At 67.3% G+C, this 18,515-nt stretch overlaps 2 protein-coding genes across 2 annotated transcripts; one reads left to right on the top strand and one right to left on the bottom strand.

The window, feature by feature from the left end:
• Positions 1 to 1,504: 1,504 nt before the first annotated feature.
• LOC309583968 (myeloid-associated differentiation marker homolog) lies at positions 1,505 to 4,267 on the bottom strand (the record flags this gene model as incomplete). Its single annotated transcript, XM_082299857.1, has 2 exons — positions 3,418 to 4,267; positions 1,505 to 2,382 (listed from the first exon to the last, which is right to left on the bottom strand). The coding sequence occupies exon 2, from the start codon at positions 2,372 to 2,374 to the stop codon at positions 1,505 to 1,507; it is 870 nt and encodes a 289-aa protein (XP_082155983.1). The 5' UTR covers positions 2,375 to 2,382; positions 3,418 to 4,267.
• A 7,445-nt stretch (positions 4,268 to 11,712) lies between these two features.
• On the top strand, positions 11,713 to 14,190 carry LOC309583967 (epithelial membrane protein 3-like; the record flags this gene model as incomplete). Its single annotated transcript, XM_082299856.1, has 4 exons — positions 11,713 to 11,790; positions 12,727 to 12,829; positions 13,730 to 13,870; positions 14,036 to 14,190. The coding sequence occupies 4 exons, from the start codon at positions 11,713 to 11,715 to the stop codon at positions 14,188 to 14,190; spliced, it is 477 nt and encodes a 158-aa protein (XP_082155982.1).
• Between the last annotated feature and the right edge of the window lie 4,325 nt (positions 14,191 to 18,515).

Genomic DNA, 18,515 nt, shown 5'->3' with positions numbered 1-18,515 from the left:
GGGATGCAGGAAGGAAATGATCCGGTGTGACTTTGCCGAGTCTCTCTGGGAGAACCTCCAAGGGCACAGATTTTAGCTGCTGGGACTGGAGCCCCCTCACAGCGGCGGCAGCTCCAGTGACCCAACGCGTCCCTGCTCCCACAGTCACACCAGGTTTCCTCACTGCTTCAAGCCCAGCTTTGCCATGGCCGAGTCTCAGATGTCTTGTTCCACAAAGCCATTTATTCATGGTGCAGTAACACAGAAACAGCTCGAGCTGCTGAATCCAAGCAGGACCCCAAACCAAGCACCCCTGGGCTCCTGTCATTTGTCCCACCATTTTCCCGTTTTTATTCACGTTTCCCACCCTTTTCCCCTCAAGTTTCCCACCACTTTTCCTCTCACGCTTCCCATCCTTCTGTCCCCTCACATTTCCCATCATTTTTGCCCTCATGTTTCCTGCCTTTTTTCCCTTTATGTTTCACACTCATGTTTGTCCCGTTTCCCGCCCTTTTCCCCCCTCACCTTTCCCGCCCTTTTCTCCCCTCACCTTTCCCTCCCTTTTCTCCCCTCACCTTTCCCTCCCTTTTCCCCCCTCACCTTTCCCTCCCTTTTCTCCCCTCATGTTTCCCACCTTCTTCCCCCATGTTGCCCACCTCTTTCCCTGTTCCCCCCCCCTTTTCCCCTCATGTTGCCCACCACTTTTTCCCTCACGTTTCCCCCTCTTTATGCCCCCTCACAGACACTCAGCAGCTCATTAAGAAGCAGAAATGTCCCTTTAATGACATCGCATCTCCACCCCGCAAATTAAGGCCTCAGTGGTGTCCCCCTCCCCAAGACCCCCTTATGATCCCAACATCCCTCCAGGGGGGAGACGTGACCCCCTCAGGCACTTGATCCCAGACCCCCATAAGCGCCAGATCCTGCCCCACAGAGGACCCAGAACCCATTTAGGCACCCGATCCCGTTCTGGTAGGGACCCCAGACCACTGTCAGGGGCTCAATCCCACCCCATAGAGGAACCAGGATCCCCATTAGGGTCCCAATATCTCCCCAGGGGGGACCCTGACCCCAATAAAGGCCAGATTCTGCCCCAGAGAGGATCCAGGACTCCCATTAGGGGCTTGATCTCACCCCAAGGGGAGACCCCAGACCCCATTAGCATCCCGATCCCACCCTGCGATGGCCCCTAGGCCACCATCAGGGGCTCAATACTGCCCTATAGAGGATCCAGGACTGCCATGAGGAGCCTGATCTCACCCCAGGAGAGGACCCCAGGCCCCCAGAGAGGCCGGATCCCACCCTGGGGTGACCCCAGACCCTCACTAGGATCCCAGTACCCCCCCAGACCCCTCTTAGGGTCCCAAACCTACCCCACAGAGGATCCTTCAGGAGCCCGATCCCACCCCAGGAGGCAACCCAGACCCCCATCAAGGCCCTGATCCCAACCTGTGGGAGACCCCAGACCCCCCCTTAGGGTCCTGTTCCCCCCTTGGGTCCCCCCCCCCACGCCCCATGTACCCCCTCAGGCCCTCAACAGCACCAACCTGCCCGTCTGCCCCAAATCCACCCCGAACGCCACCAAATTGAGGCCGCTGAGCACGGCCACCAGCACCTTCCTGTCCCAGGCGCACGTAGCGGTGCACCCGTAGGGTCTCCGTGACTGGCCCCCCATGTCGTCCGAGAAGCTGTACAGCGCCCACAGCACCGTGGCCGCCCCGTAGGCCACGACCCCCAGCCCCGCGTAGACCCCCAGCCCCCAGCGCAGCCCCTCGGGGTCCCGCATCCACCCGCACCAGCCCCAGCCCAGCAGGCACCCCCCGACCAGCAGCACCCCCAGCACGAAGGACACGCAGTAGATGCCCAGACACCAGCGCAAGGCCGCGGGGCCCGAGGCTGCGCCCAGCTCGGCCGATAGCCCGAGGAGGAGGAGGGCGAGGAAGGCTTCGGCCACCTTGAGCAGCCCCGAGGGGGTGGCCAGGTACGGGGCGGCCTCGCCGGGTCGCGCCCGGTCGCGGGTCACCTCGGCGGCGTAGGCCAGCGTGGCGATGGCCGAGGCAGCCGTGGCAGCGGCGCGGAGGGCGCGGGGGCGGCCCTGGCCGCCCTCGTTGCCCCGGAGGTGGCCCAGTGGCCACAGGATGGTGGCGGTGGCGCAAGCCATGGCAGCGGCGGTGGCCAGGGCCAGCGGAAGGTCGCGGCGGGGTGGCGGACGGCGGAAGGCGTCGTTGAGGAGGAGGAGGAGGGTGAAGACGAAGGACAAAGCCCAGGCGGACAAGCAGCCGTCGCCCTCGCCCGTGTTCCAATAGCCAGGGGCCGCTGCCAGCGCCAGGGCCAGGAGGGCACTGAGGGCCTGGACGCAGCGGAGAGGGGACGGGGGGCGGCACGGAGGGGGCATCCTGGGGGCTGCGGAGAGATGGGGGGGTCAGGGGTGTTGGGAGGTGTGGGGGGATCTGGAGGTATTGAGGAGTATTGGGGTGCTGGGGGTACCAGGGGATACTGGGGGTTATTGGGGTTGGGGGTACCAGGGATATTGGGGGTTATTGGGGCTGGGGGGTATCAGGGGATATTGGGGGTTATTGGGGTTGGGGGTACCAGGGATATTGGGGGTTATTGGGGCTGGGGGGTATCAGGGGATATTGGGGGTTATTGGGGCTGGGGGTGTCAGGGTAACGGGGGTATTGAGGGGCTGAGGGCCCGCACATGGCAGAGAGGGAAGAGGGGCATCCCAGGGGCTGTGCAGAGATGAGGGGCTCCGCGGGGTTATTGGGGTTACTGGGGGGGTATCAGGGGGCTGGGGGGGGGATTGGGGTGCTGAGCAGCATTTGGGGCACCAGGGAGCCGTGGGGCTCTTGAGGTGCTGGGGGATATCGGGGAGATGGGGGTTTCTGGAGGGACCTGGGGGGGATTTGGGGGGATCTGGCGGTACTGGGGGGGGCTGAGGCCCTGGGTGCAGCACGGGGGGGTAAGATGAGGGGGCCAGCACGGAGCGGGTTATCCCGGGATATTGGGGGGCAAGAGAAGGGTATTGGGAGGCTGGGAAGGATTGGGGAGCATCAGCGGGATTCGGGCTGAGAGCTGTGGGGGGCTGGAAGGAGTGAGGGCAGCCGGGGGCTCTGGGGGATTCCCGGCGTTCGGGAGATCCCAGGAATCCTGGGGCTCACGCCGGGGGTCGGGGGGGGTCCCGTGCCCGCGGGGGCGGGGGGGCGGTCACGGCTGTGCCCAAATAAGGCCCGGGAGAATCTCCTTCCTTCCCCCCCCCTCCCCGTCTCATCCTGGGGTCGCCCCGCCCCAGCCGGGCGCTGGCTGCATCCTGTGGGTGATTGGGGGGGGTCCCAAGCGTCCGGGGGAGACCCCGGGGAGGGGGCTGGGCTGGGCAGTCCCCCCCACTGTGTCACCTCCCCTGCCCCCCAAGACCCCCGCGTGGGTCCCGGCACTCACCCGAGTGGGCTCGGGTGTTTGCGAACGAGCTTGGGGGGGTTCGGTTCGGGTCCTTACGGACGGGACGGTTCCGGTGGTTCCGGTTCGGGTCGCTCCGGGCGGGTTCGGTCCTTACGGACGGGGCGGTCCCGGTTCGGGTCGCTCCGGGTCCTTACGGACGGGGTGGTCCCGGTTCGGGTCACTCCGGGTCCTTACGGACGGGGCGGTTCCGGTTCGGGTCGCTCCGGGTCCTTACGGACGGGACGGTCCCGGTTCGGGTCGCTCCGGGTCCTTACGGACGGGACGGGCCGGGCACGGTTCGGGTCGCTCCGGGTCCTTACGGACGGGGTGGTCCCGGTTCGGGTCGCTCCGGGTCCTTACGGACGGTCCCGTTCGGGTTTGTCGGGAGCGGTTGGGCTCCTCACGGTTCGGGTCACCTCGGGCGGGTTCGGGTCTCTCCGGCCAGGTTCGGATCCCTTCGCACGCAACGGTCCCGTTTCGGGTGCTTCGGGTCTCTCCGGAGAGGTTCGGCTCCTCACGGTTCGGGTCTCTCCGGAGCTAGGTCCCGGTTCGGGCTCCCCTCAGACCCGTTCGGATCCCACCGGGCGCGTTCGGGTCTCCCCGGCACCGGCAGGTTCGTGTGTTTCCGCTCAGGTTCGGGTCTCTCCGCCGAGCCGGTCCCAGTCGTGTCACTCCGGGCGGTGCCCACCGGGGCGTGGCCGGGAGGCTGTGACGTCAGGGGGTCCCGGGCAGTGACGTCAGGGGGTCCCGGGCAGTGACATCAGGACACCGCGACGACCGGGGGGGCTCGGGGGGTCCCTGGGGTGTGCCCGGAGCGGGGGGAGGGGGGGCACTCACGTGTGTCCCCAGCCCGCGGGTGGGTGACACGGGGGACAAAGGGCGGCGCCCCCACCCCTCCCCCCACTTCCCCCTCCCTCCGAGGCGCGTTTTGGGTAGTTTTGGGCTGTTTTGGGAAGTTTGGCCGTTGCCGGGGGCAACGCGACCGCGACCGCCCCAAATATTTGGTTTCCGTGGGAACGGGGTGGGGGGACACGAACATGGGTGGGGGGACCCCGACGTCCGGTGGGGCCGGGAGGGGAGGGGGGCTCAGGGGGGTCCCGGGGCCCCCCCAAATCCAGCCGGGGGGTGGGGAGGGGTCCCTCGCGGCTCAGCACCTGTGGGAGGAGAGGAATAAGGGGGGGACCCAGGTGTCCAGGACCCCCACCCATTGCTCCGGGACCCCCACCCATTGCTCCGGGACCCCCACCCATTGCTCTGGGACCCCCACCCTTGGGTCTGGGACCACCCACCCATGGACCGGGACCCCCACCCATTGCTCTGGGACCCCCACCCATTGCTCTGGGATCCCCACCCGTGGGTCTGGGACCACCCACCCATGGACCGGGAGCTCCATCCATGGCTCCGGGACCCCCACCCATTGCTCTGGGATCCCCAGCCATGGTCCCAGGACCACCCACCCATGGACCGGGAGCTCCATCCATGGCTCCGGGACCCCCACCCTTGGGTCTGGGACCCCCACCCACGTGCCAGGACCGCACCCCTGTGCCCCCACCTCTCGCAGGACCCTCTCCCGCAGCTCGCCGGGGCTCAGGGGTCTCTCCTCCTCCTCCTCCTCCTCCCCGGCCGTGGGGTCCTCCCTGAGGGGATGCGGGGGACACCCATGGGTGCTGTGACAAAGGGGGAACCCCCCCCTCACTGCCAGGGGGGTCCCGGGGGGCTCACCTGGGGCTGGGGGGTCGCGGAGGGGGGGGTCGACCCCACATGGCCTCGTTCCCTGCCAGGACCTGAAGGCAGAGTGGAACAGTGGGGGGGGAGCCCCAAACCTCCCAAAACCCCCCAGTTCCACCCCAAAATCCCCCCGGTCACACCCCCCAAGCCTCCAGTTCCCTCCCCTCTCCCAACACCCCCAGTTCCCCCCACAGAGGCACCAATTTCTCCCCCCAGGACCCCCAAATTTTCCCCCAATGAACCCCCAAATTCCCCTCCCCCAAAACCGCTCCCCCCAGAACCTCCCTGACCTCACCTCCCCGAGCCCCCCAGTTGCTCCCAGTTGCTCCCAGTTGCTCCCAGTGCCCCCCCAGCCCCTCACCAGTACCTGGGGGTCCCCCCCCCGCAGCAGCAGCCGGGTCACCCCAACTTCCAGGCGCCAGAGCTGCTCCCACAGGGGGTCGGAATTCCCGGGGGGGTCCCAAGGGGGGTCCTGGGTGGGGTCGGGGTCCCCCTGCCCCTCCTCCAGCTGGGCCAGCAGCTCCGCCAGCCCTGGGTGGGTGGGGGAACACCCCCAAAATCAGGGGGTGCCCCCAAAACTTGGGGGTCCCCCCGGACTCTTGCCCCCCCCCCCAAGCCCCCCAGTTACACCCCAAAAACCCAAATCGCCCCCCCGAACCCCAAATAAACCCCCCAAACACTCCTGCGAGACCCCCAAATCGGCCCCCCAGACCCCAAATCGGCCCCCCAGACCCAAATTAACCCCTTCAATACCCTCCAATCACCCTCTCCAAAACTCTGTGTCCCCTCCAAACCCCCCGGGACCGCCCCCCCCCCCCAAATTTGGGGTCCCCCCAATACCTGCCCGCAGCTCCTCCAGCTGCTCCCTCCCCTGCCGCTCCTGCTCCCGCAGCTCCTGGATCTCAATTTCGGGGTCCCCCGGGGGTCCCCCCGGCTCCTCGGGGGTCTCTGCCGCTGCCACCGCTGCCCGAAGCTGGGGAGGGGGTTGGGGGGGAATTTTTGGGGTTTTTTTGGGGGGGCTGGAGGGGTTTTGGGGAGCTCTAAGGGGGAACTGGGGAGATTGGGAAGATCTGGGGGGGGGGTTATGGGTGGTTTGGGGGCGAAATTAGGGGGATATTTGGGTTCCAGGGGGAGTTTGGGGTGCTCTGGGGGGTTTTTGGGGTGTTAGGAGGGGTTTTTTTGGGGGGTCCCACCTGCTCCACGTGCTGCTGCAGCTCCTGAAGCTCCCGGTGCTGCTCCGTCAGCAGCAGGAACTGGGAAAAGGTCTGTGCCCCCCCTGTACCCCAAAAATCAGTCTCAGGACCCCCCCCCCGAACCCTAAAATCCACCCTGAGAACACCCTGAACCCCAAAAACCAACATGGGATCCCCTCTGAGACCCCCCTGCACCCCAAAACCCACCCTAGGACCGCCCCAAACAGTGCTGGGACCCCCCCTCAAAGCCACCCAGGACCCCCCAAAACCTCTCTGGTCCCCTCCCCCCCCCTCCCCAGAACTCCCAAAACCACCCTGGGACCCCCCCAACCCCCCTTGGGACCCCTCCAAACTGCCCTGGGACCCCCCCCAGCCCCCCCAAACGTGTCCTAAGCCCCTCCAAACCCATCGGAGCCCCCCCAAACCCCCCCTATCCCTCCTCACCCTCCATCCAGGCCTCCTCCTCCTCCTCCTCCTCCTCCCCGGGGGGCTCCAGCCCCTCCCCCAGCCCCTCAGGGGGGTCCCCGGGGGCTTCTGGGGGGGCTCGGTGCATCGGGCGGGGCCGTGCTGGGGGGACACGGGGGGGACACCCATGAGCCAGCTTTGGGGGGGCACCCAGGGACCCCAAAACCCCGTTCAAGGGACCCAGGGACCCCCCAAACCACCCCCAAGGGACCTAGGGGTCTGGGGGGGACACCCAGGGACCCCCAAACCGCCCCCAAGGGCACCCAGGGACCCCCAAAACTCCCCCTAAGGGCACCCAGGGGTCTGGAGGGGATACCCAGGGACCCCCAAATGCCCAACCAAGGGACCCAGGGACCCCCAAACCCCCCCCCAAGGGACCCAGGGGTCTGGAGGGGACACCCAGGGACCCCAAAACGCCCTACCAAGGGACCCAGGGACCCCCAAACTTCCCCCCCAAGGGCACCCAGGGACCCCCAAACCCCCCCCCAAGGGCACCCAGGAGTCTGGAGGGGACACCCAGGGACCCCCAACCCCCCCCAAGGGCACCCAGGGACCCCCAACCCCCCCTTCAAGGGCACCCAGGGACCCCCAAAACTCCCCCTAAGGGCACCCAGGGGTCTGGAGGGGACACCCAGGGACCCCCAAACGCCCAACCAAGGGACCCAGGGGTCTGGAAGGGACACCCAGGGACCCCAAAACCCCCTTCAAGGGACACAGGGGTCTGGGGGGGACACCCAGAGACCCCCAAGCTCCCCCCAAGGGCACCCAGGGACCGCCAAACCCCCTTCAAGGGACACAGGGGTGTGGGAGGTGTCACCCAGGGACCCCCAAAACTCCCCCTAAGGGCACCCAGGAGTCTGGGGAGACACCCAGGGAACCTCAACCCCCACCCCAAGGGCACCCAGGGACACCCAAACCTCCCCCAAAGGACCCAGGGGTCTGGGGGCAACACCCAGGGACCCCCAAACTGCCCCCAAAGGCACCCAGGGACCCCCAAACCCCCCCCCCCAAGGGCACCCAAGGACCCCCAAACCCCCCCAAGGGACCCAGGGGTCTGGGAGGTGGCACCCAGGGTCCCCCAAACCGCCCCCAAAGGCACCCAGGGACCCCCAACCCCCCCCCCCAGGCACCCCAGGGGGTCTCGGGTGCCCCCCGAGTGCCCCCCCAGGTACCCGGGCGGGGCCGGGGTCTCTCCTTGGCGGCCATGAAGCTCCGGAGGCGCCGCTCCCGCTCCCGCCGCCGGCGCTGCTCCCGCTCGGCCTCGTCCTGCGCCCACCGGGACCCCCGGGACCCCCGCGGTGCCCTGGGGGGGACACGGGGTGGGGGGGGTGGGTGAGGGGCACCCACGGATTTGGGGGGGGGACCAAAGGTTTTGGGGAGCTCAGGGGGTTTTGGGGGTGTTGAGGGGGGGTCGGGGGGTATTGAGGGGGTTTTTGGGGGGGATTTGAGGGTTTTTGGGGGGATTTGGGGGGTCCCCACCGGTCACTCTGGGCCGTCGCCGCTCGCTCCAGCTCGGCCTCGATCTCCCGCTGGGTCTCCTCCAGCTCCTGCAGCCAATCAGAGCCCTCTGTCAGTCTGGGATCCACTCCCCAGCCAATCAGAGGCCTCCGTCACCTCTGGGATCTACCTACCAGCCAATCAGAGCCCTCTGTCACCCTAGCATCTACCCCCCCGGCCAATCAGAGCCCTCCGTCCCCCTGGGATCTACCCACCAGCCAATCAGAGCCCTCTGTCAGCCTGGGATCCACTCCCCAGCCAATCAGAGCCACCCGTCACCTTGGGATCAACCCCCCCCAGCCAATCAGAGCCCTCCATCACCCTGGAAGTCCCCCTGAAGCCAATCAGAGCCCTCTGTCACCCAGGGATCCACCCCCCAGCCAATCAGAGCCCTCCGTCACCTCTAGGATCTACCCACAAGCCAATCAGAGCCCTCCGTCACCTCTGGGATCCACTCCCCAGCCAATCAGAGCCCTCCATCGCCCCAGGATCCACCCCCCCCAGCCAATCAGAGCCCTCTGTCACCCCGAATCCCCCCCAGCCAATCAGAGCTCTCCATCACCCCGGGATCCACCCCCCAGCCAATCAGAGCCCTCCATCACCCCGGGATCCCCCTCTTGGCCACCCAATCAGAGCCTCCCATCCTGATGATGCCACCAGTGGGAATCCCCCTCCCAGCCAATCAGATCCCTCCCTCCCACCCACAGGGCTCTGGGGGTCTCCCCATCATTTGGAGGGGGGATCTCCCCTGGATTTGGGGGGGGGTCTGTCCTGGATTTGAGGGGGTCTCCCCTGGATTTTGGGGGGATCTCCCCTGGGTTTTGGGGGGGGTCTCCCCTGGGTTTTGGGGGGGGTCTCCCCTGGGTTTTGGGGGGGTCTCCCCTGGGTTTTTGGGAGGGTCTCCCCTGGGTTTTTGGGGGGGTCTCTCACCTGCAGCCGCCGCCTCAGGAGCCGCCGCAGCCGCTGCCGCTCCCCCCGCAGCCCCTCCAGCTCCCGGCGCAGGCGGGGCAGGGCCCCCAGGGACCCCCCCAGCGCCGCTCCTGCCTGTGGGACCCCCCCCAAAACGGGTCAGGAACCCCCAGGGACCCCCCCCAAAATGGGTTAGGGACCCCCAAGGACCCCCCCCAGCGCCGCCCCTGCCTGCGGGACCCTCCCCAAAATGGGTCAGGGACCCCCCTCCAGTCAGGGCAATGCCAGCTGAGGGACCCCCGTGGGTCTGGGACCCCCCAAAGGGACCCTCCCATGGGTCAGGGACCCCCCAAAGGAACCCCCACTCATGGCCCCAGACCCCCACCCATAGACCCCCAGACAGAGACCCCTGCAGAGACCTCAGACCCCCACCCATGGTCCTGACATGGGTCTGGGACCCCCACCCATAGCCCTGAGACCCTCACCCATGGGTCTGGGACCCCCACCCATAGCCCTGAGACCCCACCCATGGGTCTGGGACCCCCACCCATAGCCCTGACACCCTCACCCGTGGGGCTGGGACCCCCGCCTATGGGTCTGGGACCCTCACCCATGGGTCTGGACCCCCACCTATAGCCCTGAGACCCCACCCATGGGTCTGGGACCCCCACCCAGGTGTCTGGGACCCCCACCCACGGCCCCAGGACCCCCACCCACATCCCGGGGGGGGGGGCGTGTCTCACCCGCTGCACTTGATCCTCCAGCACCTCCACCCTGCGCTGGGCCCTGTCCATCTGCGGGGGGGGGACACTGGGACCCTCATCTATGGGTCCGGGACCCCCACCCAGCGACCCCAACCCCACCCATGGGTGCGGGACTGTCCCCATGCTGCCCCACTGTCCCCTCCTGGCAGCGCGGCTCCTCCCGGGGCTGGCACCGGTTTGTTGGTGGCAACAGAGGGGGGCAACCCCCTCCCCTCCCCCCACCGCCCCCAGGTGCCCCAAAGCCGCCCCGAATCCCTCCCCAAGGCCCCCCCAAATACCCCCAGCCCACCGAGTCCCTCTCCAAGGCTCCCCCCAGCCCCCCCCACCCCCAATTTCCCCCCCCAGGACCCCCAAATTTCCCATCCCGGCCCCGACCGCGGTCACGTGACCGCCACCGCCGTTGCCATGGAGCGGTCGCCAAGGGGCGGGGCCTCGCCGAACCACGTGACACTGGGAACCCGCGCGAAATCAATCACGTGACCTACTCCCCCCCCTTCCCCGCCCGGAATCAACCAATCAGAGCGCGGGTGGGGCCCAGGCTTGTAGCCAATCACAAGCGGGGCGCGGTCGCAACCCCAACAACCAATCAGAGGCCGCGCTTTTACCCACAAACCACGCCCCTTCACTTCCCGACCAATGAAAGCCCACGGTGGGCGCGGGGGAGGCGGGGCAATAAAGCAACGAGCCAATCAGAAGCTAGCAAAGTTTTCAACCAATCAGCCGCCACCCCAAAATCCACACCCAATAGGATGCGGGGTGTCGGGCTCTGAGCCAATCAGCAGCCAGGATTTTGGGGGGGAGGGGGCCATTCAGCGCGTGGGTGGGGTGGGCGTGGTCGGGGTGGGTGTGGCCGCTTTGTGGGCGTGGCCCGTGGGTGGGTGCGGTCATTTGGGGGCGTGGCCGGGACCGCCGAGGCCACGCCCACTCCCTAACGGAGCGAGCGGAGCTGCCGGACCCGCGAGAGACCCCCAAAAACAGGGTGGGGGGGTGGGGGGGGGAACTGGGGGGGTCCTGGGGGGCTCGGGGGGGTTCGGGGGGAACTGGGGGGGGCTCTAGGGGGGTTCAGGAAGATCTGTGGGGGGCTCTGGGGGGTTTATGGGGGGTTCAGGGGGAACTGGGGGGTCCTGGGGGGCTCTGGGGGGCTTCGGGGGGATCTGGGGGGGGTTCAGGGGGATCTGGGGGGGGGTCCTGGGAGGCTCTGGGGGAGTTCAGGGGGAACTGGGGAAGGTTCGGGGGGATCTGGGGGGGCTCTGGGGGGGTTTAGGGGGATCTATGGGGGGCTCAGAGGGCTCTGAGGGGGTTCAGGGGATCTGGGGGGGTCCTGGGGGGCTCTGAGGGGGTTCAGGGGAATTTGGGGGGGTCTCGGGGGGCTCTGGGGGGGTTCAGGGGGATCTGGGAGGGCTCTGTGGGTCTCTGGGGGGCTCGGGGGGCTCTGGGGGGGCTCTGGGGGGATTCAGGGGGATCTGGGGGGGTCTCGGGGGGCTCTGGGGGGGTTCAGGGGGATCTGAGGGGGCTCTGGGGGGATCTGGGGGGATTCAGGAGGATCTGTGGGGGGCTCTGGGGGTCTCAGGGGGATCTGTAGGGATCTGGGGGGATCTCTGGGGGTGTTTGGGGGCTGCAGGGCCATGGCAGCTGTGAGGGCTGGGAGGGGGCTCTGGGGGGGTTCTGGGGGGCTCTGGGGGGGTTTGAAGGGGGCTCTGGGGTCCCGCTGAGCCCCCCCGAACCCCCCCAGCAGCACCATGAATTTCCTCCCGGCCGCCGTGGCCGCCCTTCACCTCCTGGTCCTGCTGCTCCTCTTCGTCGCCACCCTGGATAAGGTGGGACCCCCCCCAGGACCCACGGGCGGGACCCCCGCCCCAAACTGCGACCCACGGGAGGGACCTGGGTGTCAGGAGAGGGGCCCAGGGGGTGTTTTGGGGGTCCCAGGGGGTGTTTTGGGGGGTCCCAGGGGTGTTTTGGTAGTCCCAGGGGGTGTTTGGGGGTCCCTGGGGTGTTAAGGGGGGATCCCCGGGGTGTTTTGGGGGGGTCTCAGCATACTGGGGGTGTCCCTGGGGGTGTTTGGGGGTCCCAGGGAGTGTTTGGGGGTCCCTGGGGTGTTAAGGGAGGGTCCTAGGGGGTGTTTTGGGGGGGTCTCAGCATACTGGGGGTGTCCCAGGGGGTGTTTGGAGGTCCCTGGGGTGTTTTGGGGGTCCCAGGGGTGTTTTGGGGGGGTCTCAGCATACTGGGGGTGTCCCGGGGGGTGTTTGGGGGTCCCAGGGGTGTTTTGGGGGTCCTAGGGGTGTTTTGGGAGGGTCTCAGGATACTGGGGGTGTCCCTGGGGTGTTTTGGGGGTCCCAGGGGGTATTTGGGAGTCCCTGGGGTGTTCAAGGGGGGTCCCAGAGGGTGTTTGGGGGGCTTCCAAGGGGGTATTTGGGAGGGTCCCACGGGGTGTTTGGGGGGCTCTCAGCATACTGGGCGTGTCTCAGGGGCTGTTTTGGGGGTCCCGGGGATGTTTTGGGGATTCCAAGGGGTGTTTTGGGGATTCCAAGGGGTGTTTGGGGGGTCCCAGGGAGTGTTTGGGGGTCCCAGGGGGTGTTTTGGGGGTCCCAGGGAGTGTTTGGGGGTCCCTGGGGTGTTTGAGGGTCCCAGGGGGTGTTTTGGGGGTTCCAAGGGGTGTTTGGGGGGTCCCTGGGGTGTTTGGGGGTCCCTGGGGTGTTTTGGGGGTCCCGGGGGTGTTCGGAGGGGGGTCCCACCCCCCTGCCGTGCCCCCCCAGGGCTGGTGGGTGCTGCCGGATGCGCGGGCGCTGAACCTCTGGTACGACTGTGCCCCCCAAAATCGCTCCCAGGGCTGGGAGTGCAGCAGCCTCGGGCTCAGCCGTGAGTGGGGGGCACGGGGGGAGGGTCCTGGGGGGGGGGGGGGCACGGGGGGTGGGGGCACAGGGGGGTTTTGGGGGGCTCACGCTGGGTTTTCCCCCAGGGAGGGGCTCTGGTGGGCGCGGGGGAAGTTCGGGGGGATTGGGGGGGTTCAAAGGGGTCTGGGGGGGTTCGGGGGGGGCTGTGGTCAGTTTTGGGGGGTGCTGTGATCAGTTTGGGGGGTGGCTGTGGTCAGTTTGGGGGGGGCTGTGGTCAGTTTGGGGTGGCTGGGGTCAGTTTGGGGTTGCTGTGATCAGTTTTGGGTTGTGACTGTGATCAGTTTTGGGTGCTGTGGTCAGTTTGGGGGGCTGTGGTCAGTTTTGGGGGGTGCTGTGGTCAGTTTGGGGTTGCTGCGGTCAGTTTTGGGTGGCTGTGGTCAGTTTGGGGTTGCTGTGGTGAGTTTTGGGGGGTGGCTGTGGTCAGTTTTGGGGCTGTGGTCAGTTTTGGGGCTGTGGTCAGTTTGGGGGTGGCTGTGGTCAGTTTTGGGGGGTGCTGTGGTCAGTTTGGGGTTGCTGTGATCAGTTTGGGGGGGGCTGTGATCAGTTTTGGGGGCTGTGGTCAGTTTGGGGTGGCTGGGGTCAGTCTGGCGTTGCCGTGGTCAGTTTTGGGGGCTGTGGTCAGTTTGGGGGGTGGCCGTGGTCAGTCTGGCATTGCCGTGGTCAGTCTGACGTGGCCGTGGTCCGCTTTGGGGGTGGCCGTGGTCAGTCTGGCATGGCCGTGGTCAGTGTGGCGTGGCTGTGGTCACTTTTGGGGGTTGCTGTGGTCAGTCTGGCATTGCCGTGGTCAGTCTGGCATGGCCGTGGTCAGTGTGGCGTGGCCGTGGTCACTTTTGGGGGGCTCACAGAGGCTCTCCCCCGTCCCCAGCGGTGCTGCGGGGGGTGCAGGGGCTGATGGTGGCCGCCCTGCTGCTCTCGGCCCTCGGCCTCCTCCTCTTCCTCTGGCAGCTGCTGGGGGGGCCCCGCGGCCGCCTCTTCCTGCCCTCGGCCGCTGCCCAGCTGCTGGCAGGTCAGTGACCCCAAAACCCAAACGGGGGAGCCCCAAAACCCCCTGGGACCCCTCCCCAGGCTCCCCTGGGCGCTCCCTGCGCTCCTCGGGGTCCCCCCGACGCCCTGGGTGCCCCCCTGGGTGTCCCCCCCGGCTGTGGCCTGAGTGCCCCCCGTGTCCCCGCAGGGCTGGCGGCGCTGCTGGCGGCCGGGCTCTTTGCGGCCGGAGGTGGCCGGGCCGGCGGTGGCCGCCCTGGGCACTGCCCGGTGCTGGCCGGGCTGGGGGGGGCCCTGGCGCTGGCCAGCGGGGGGGGGTACCTGCGCCTGCGGACACAGGAGTGAGCCGGACGCGCCGGCCACTGGCCACGCCCGGCCTGGCCACGCTCGCTGGACAAGAGCTCCCAGCCCAACCGATGATGTCATCAGTGGCCCGTGACGTCGTCGCCGTGGCCGATGACATCATCATCAACAGCATCAGCGTGACGTCAGCAGCAAGATGGGCGTGGCCAGTGATGTCAATGCCAGCGTGGCCAGTGGCCTCCCTGACGTAGCCAATGACGTCATCAGTGGGATGGGTGTGTCCAGTGACATCACCAGCAAGGCGTGCCTGGCAAATGACCTCACCGAGGTGGCCGATGACGTCACTGGCAGGATGGGTGTGTCCAATGATGTCAGCGCGGGTGCCAACATGACCAATGACGTCACCGTTGTCAATGACATCATTGCTGGGGGGGGTCTCTGGGGGGGTCAGGGGTCACCCCAGGGCGCTGTGGGTGGTGGGAGGGGGCAGGGGTCACCGTGGGTCTCTATAGGGTGCTGTGGGGTCTCTATAGGTCACTGTGGGGTCCATAGGGTGCTATAGGGTCTCTATAGGGCACTTTGGGGTCCCTATAGGGTGTTAGGGGTTTCTATAGGGCGCTATGGGGTCTCTATAGGGTGCTATGGGGTCTCTATAGGGTAGTGTGGGGTCTCTATAGGGCACTGTGGGGTCTCTATAGGGTAGTGTGGGGTCTCTATAGGGCACTGTGGGGTCTCTATAGGGTGTTAGGGGTTTCTATAGGGTGCTATGGGGTCTCTATAGGGTAGTGTGGGGTCTCTATAGGGCACTGTGGGGTCTCTATAGGGTGTTAGGAGTCTGTAGGGCACTCTGGGGTCTCTGTAGGGCACTGTGTGGTCTCTATAGGGCACTGTGGGGTCTCTATAGGGCACTGTGGGGTCTCTATAGGGCATTCTGGGGTCTCTATAGGGCACTGTGGGGTCTCTATAGGGTGTTAGGGGTCTCTGTAGAGCACTGTGGGGTGTTCAGGGTTTCTATAAGGTGCTGGTGGGCACTCTAGGGTGCCATAGGGTTTCTATAGGGCACTGTGGGGTCTCTATAAGGTGCCGGTGGGCACTCTAGGGCGCCATAGGGTACCACGAGGGCGCTGTGGGGCACTATGGGGCACTATGGGGCGCTGTGGGGCGCTATGGGGCGCTATGGGGCGCTATGGGGCACTATGGGGCGCTATGGGGCACTATGGGGCGCTGTGGGGCACTATGGGGCGCTATGGGGCATTATGGGGCACTATGGGGCACTATGGGGCACTATGGGGCGCTATGGGGCATTATGGGGCGCTATAGGGCACTATGGGGCGCTATGGGGCACTATGGGGCACTATAGGCCGCTATGGGGCGCTATGGGGCACTATGGGGCGCTATGGGGCACTATAGGCCGCTATGGGGCGCTATGGGGCACTATGGGGCGCTATGGGGCGCTATGGGGCGCTGTGGGGCACTATGGGGCGCTGTGGGGCACTATGGGGCGCTATGGGGCGCTATGGGGCACTATAGGGCACTATGGGGCACTATGGGGCACTATGGGGCACTATGGGGCACTATAGGCCGCTATGGGGCGCTATGGGGCACTATGGGGCGCTGTGGGGCACTATGGGGCGCTATGGGGCACTATGGGGCACTATGGGGCACTATAGGCCGCTATGGGGCGCTATGGGGCACTATAGGCCGCTATGGGGCACTATGGGGCGCTATGGGGCGCTGTAGGCCGCTATGGGGCACTATGGGGCACTATGGGGCACTATAGGCCGCTATGGGGCGCTATGGGGCACTATGGGGCGCTATGGGGCACTATGGGGCACTATAGGCCGCTATGGGGCGCTATGGGGCACTATGGGGCGCTATGGGGCACTATGGGGCACTATGGGGCACTATGGGGCACTATGGGGCACTATGGGGCACTATAGGCCGCTATGGGGCGCTATGGGGCACTATGGGGCACTATAGGCCGCTATGGGGCGCTATGGGGCACGCGGTGGCCACGCCCCTCCATCGAGGCCACGCCCCTTTCCCTCAGGCCACGCCCTCCCGCTGGCGCCGCGCTGGGGAGGGGGCGGGGCCTCGCTGAGGGCGCGGCCAATCAGACGCGGGCGCGCGGCAGCGGCGGGAGCCGTGGTGGGGAGCGCGAGCGCCCCCTGGCGGCCGCGCAGGAACGCGAAAAGGGCGGGAAAGCGCTGAGGGAAGCGAGGGACGGGGGGGAGGGGGAGAGACCTCTCGGGACCCCCAAATTCCCCTGGGACACCCCAAACTCCTCCAAACCCTCCCTCGGGAGTCCCAGACACCCTCGGGACTCCCCAAGTCTCCCCGGGACGCCCCAAATTCCCCCCTGGGCCCACAGGCCCCCTTTGGACTCTCATTGCCCCTTCGGGACCCTCCTCAGGTCCTGAATGTGGGGCTCCCTAGCGGTGGGTGAGCCCCCGGCTCTGGGGTCTGGCCATGGGGGGCTCCATTCACCCCCCTCCCCTCACGCTGAGGGTCCCAACATGGTGGAGGCTCAGCCCTCAGCCCTGGGGTCCCATCATGGTGGGGGTTCCCCATCCCCTCACCCCCTTCCCCTCACCCTGGGGTCCCCCATCATGGCAGGGGGTTCTCCCCTCACCTTCCTCCCCTCACGTCGCCCTCAGCCTTGGGTGTCCTGTCATGGTGAGGGCTGCTCTCACCTCATTCTGTGGGTGCCATCATGGCGGGGTTTCCCCTTTCCCCTCATCCCCTCACCCCACCCCGGGGGTCCCTCACGCCTTTCCCCTCATCTTGGGGTCTCCCGTTCTGCTCGGCTCCTGTCCCCCCCGCCACTGTCACGCTCACCCAAGCATGGCCCTGGACTGGAAGCAGCTGCTGGACAGGTGATTAACGGGGTTCATTAGTGCGTGACTGTGTGGGCAGTGGTGTGTAGCCTGGCCCTGTCCCCCCAGGTGTCTCTGTCCCCACCTGTCCCTCTGCCACTGCCTCTCCCTGTCCCTGGGGGTGTTTGTGGGGACTCTGGGGGGTACCTGGGTGGGGCTTAGGGAGGCTGAGGGGTTTGGGGGGGGCTCACAGGGGGCTTTTGAGGGTCTCCTGGGAGCTGTTAAAGGCTCTGGGGGGGGACCTGGGGGCTCCCGGTCTCTGTCACGATCTGGCGACAGGCTCTGAACCACAATGACCTCCGGGAAAGGGAGGGGGGGGGGAATCGGTACCGGGCGGTGCCTGGGACCGGTACCGAAAGGGGCGTGGTCGGTACCGAAAGGGGCGTGGTCGGTACCGGAGGGGGCGTGTCCAGCCGCAGGGGGCGGGGCCGGGCCGGTGTGTCCCGGTGACCGGCGGCGGCAGCGGCGGGGATGCGGCGGGGAGTGTGAGAGGTGAGCGCCGGCCGGGGACCCCTCCCCACCGACCCCTCCCCACCGACCCCTCCCCACCGACCCCCCCCCTACAGACCCACCCCCGGGACCCCCCGACAGAGCCCCCTCGGGACCCCCCCACGGCCCCCCGGGACCCCCCGTTAACACCCTGACACCCTGACGGACCCCCCCGCAGACACCCCCGGGACCACCCAGCACCTTACAGACCCCTCCCGAGACCCCCATACACCCCCCGGGAGCTCCTCACAACCCCCCAGGATCCCCTCACGCCCCCCTGAGGACCCCCACCCCCCCAGACCCCCTCCCCGAGATCCGCACAGGTCCCCCGGGCCCCCTGACCCCCACCCAGCAACCCCCGACACCCTGGCAGATCCCCAACACACAGCCTGGATCCCCCCCGAGGTCCCCCCACAGCTCTCTGAGACCCCCCAGGACCCACAACACCCCCCTGGGACCCCCCAACACCTGACAGACCCCACCACCCACCCCCAGGACCCCCCAACACCCCCATGACACCCCGAGACCCCCTCAGAACCCTACAACACCCCCCCCCCCGACACCCACCTCCCCCCCAGGATCCCCTGGGACCCCCTAACACCCCTTTGAGCCCCCTCCAGGACCCCCCGACATCCCCTGGGACCCCTCCCAAGATTCCCCAAGACCCCTCCGACACCCCCTAACACCTCAAAACCTCCCCGATCCCCCCCACAGGCCCCCCCAGTCCCCGACACCCCCAACACCCCCCAACACCTCCAAACCCCCTCAGCACCCCATCAGACACCCCACAACACCCCGACACCTCCCTGACGCCCCCAAACAACCCCCAACCCCCTCGACACCCCCTAACACCCTGATACACCCCCAAACCCCCCAACACTTCCCGACATCCCCCCAGCACCGCCCGACACCCCTACAAACCCCAACAGCATCCCCCCGACACCCCAACAACACCCCAACAACACCCCAGCAGCACCCCGACACCCCAAATCCGCCACGGTC

Source organism: Coloeus monedula (assembly GCF_965178545.1).
Source record: "Coloeus monedula genome assembly, chromosome: 34".
Lineage (NCBI taxonomy): Eukaryota > Metazoa > Chordata > Aves > Passeriformes > Corvidae > Coloeus > Coloeus monedula.
This window is presented reverse-complemented; position numbering and strand designations above follow the sequence as displayed.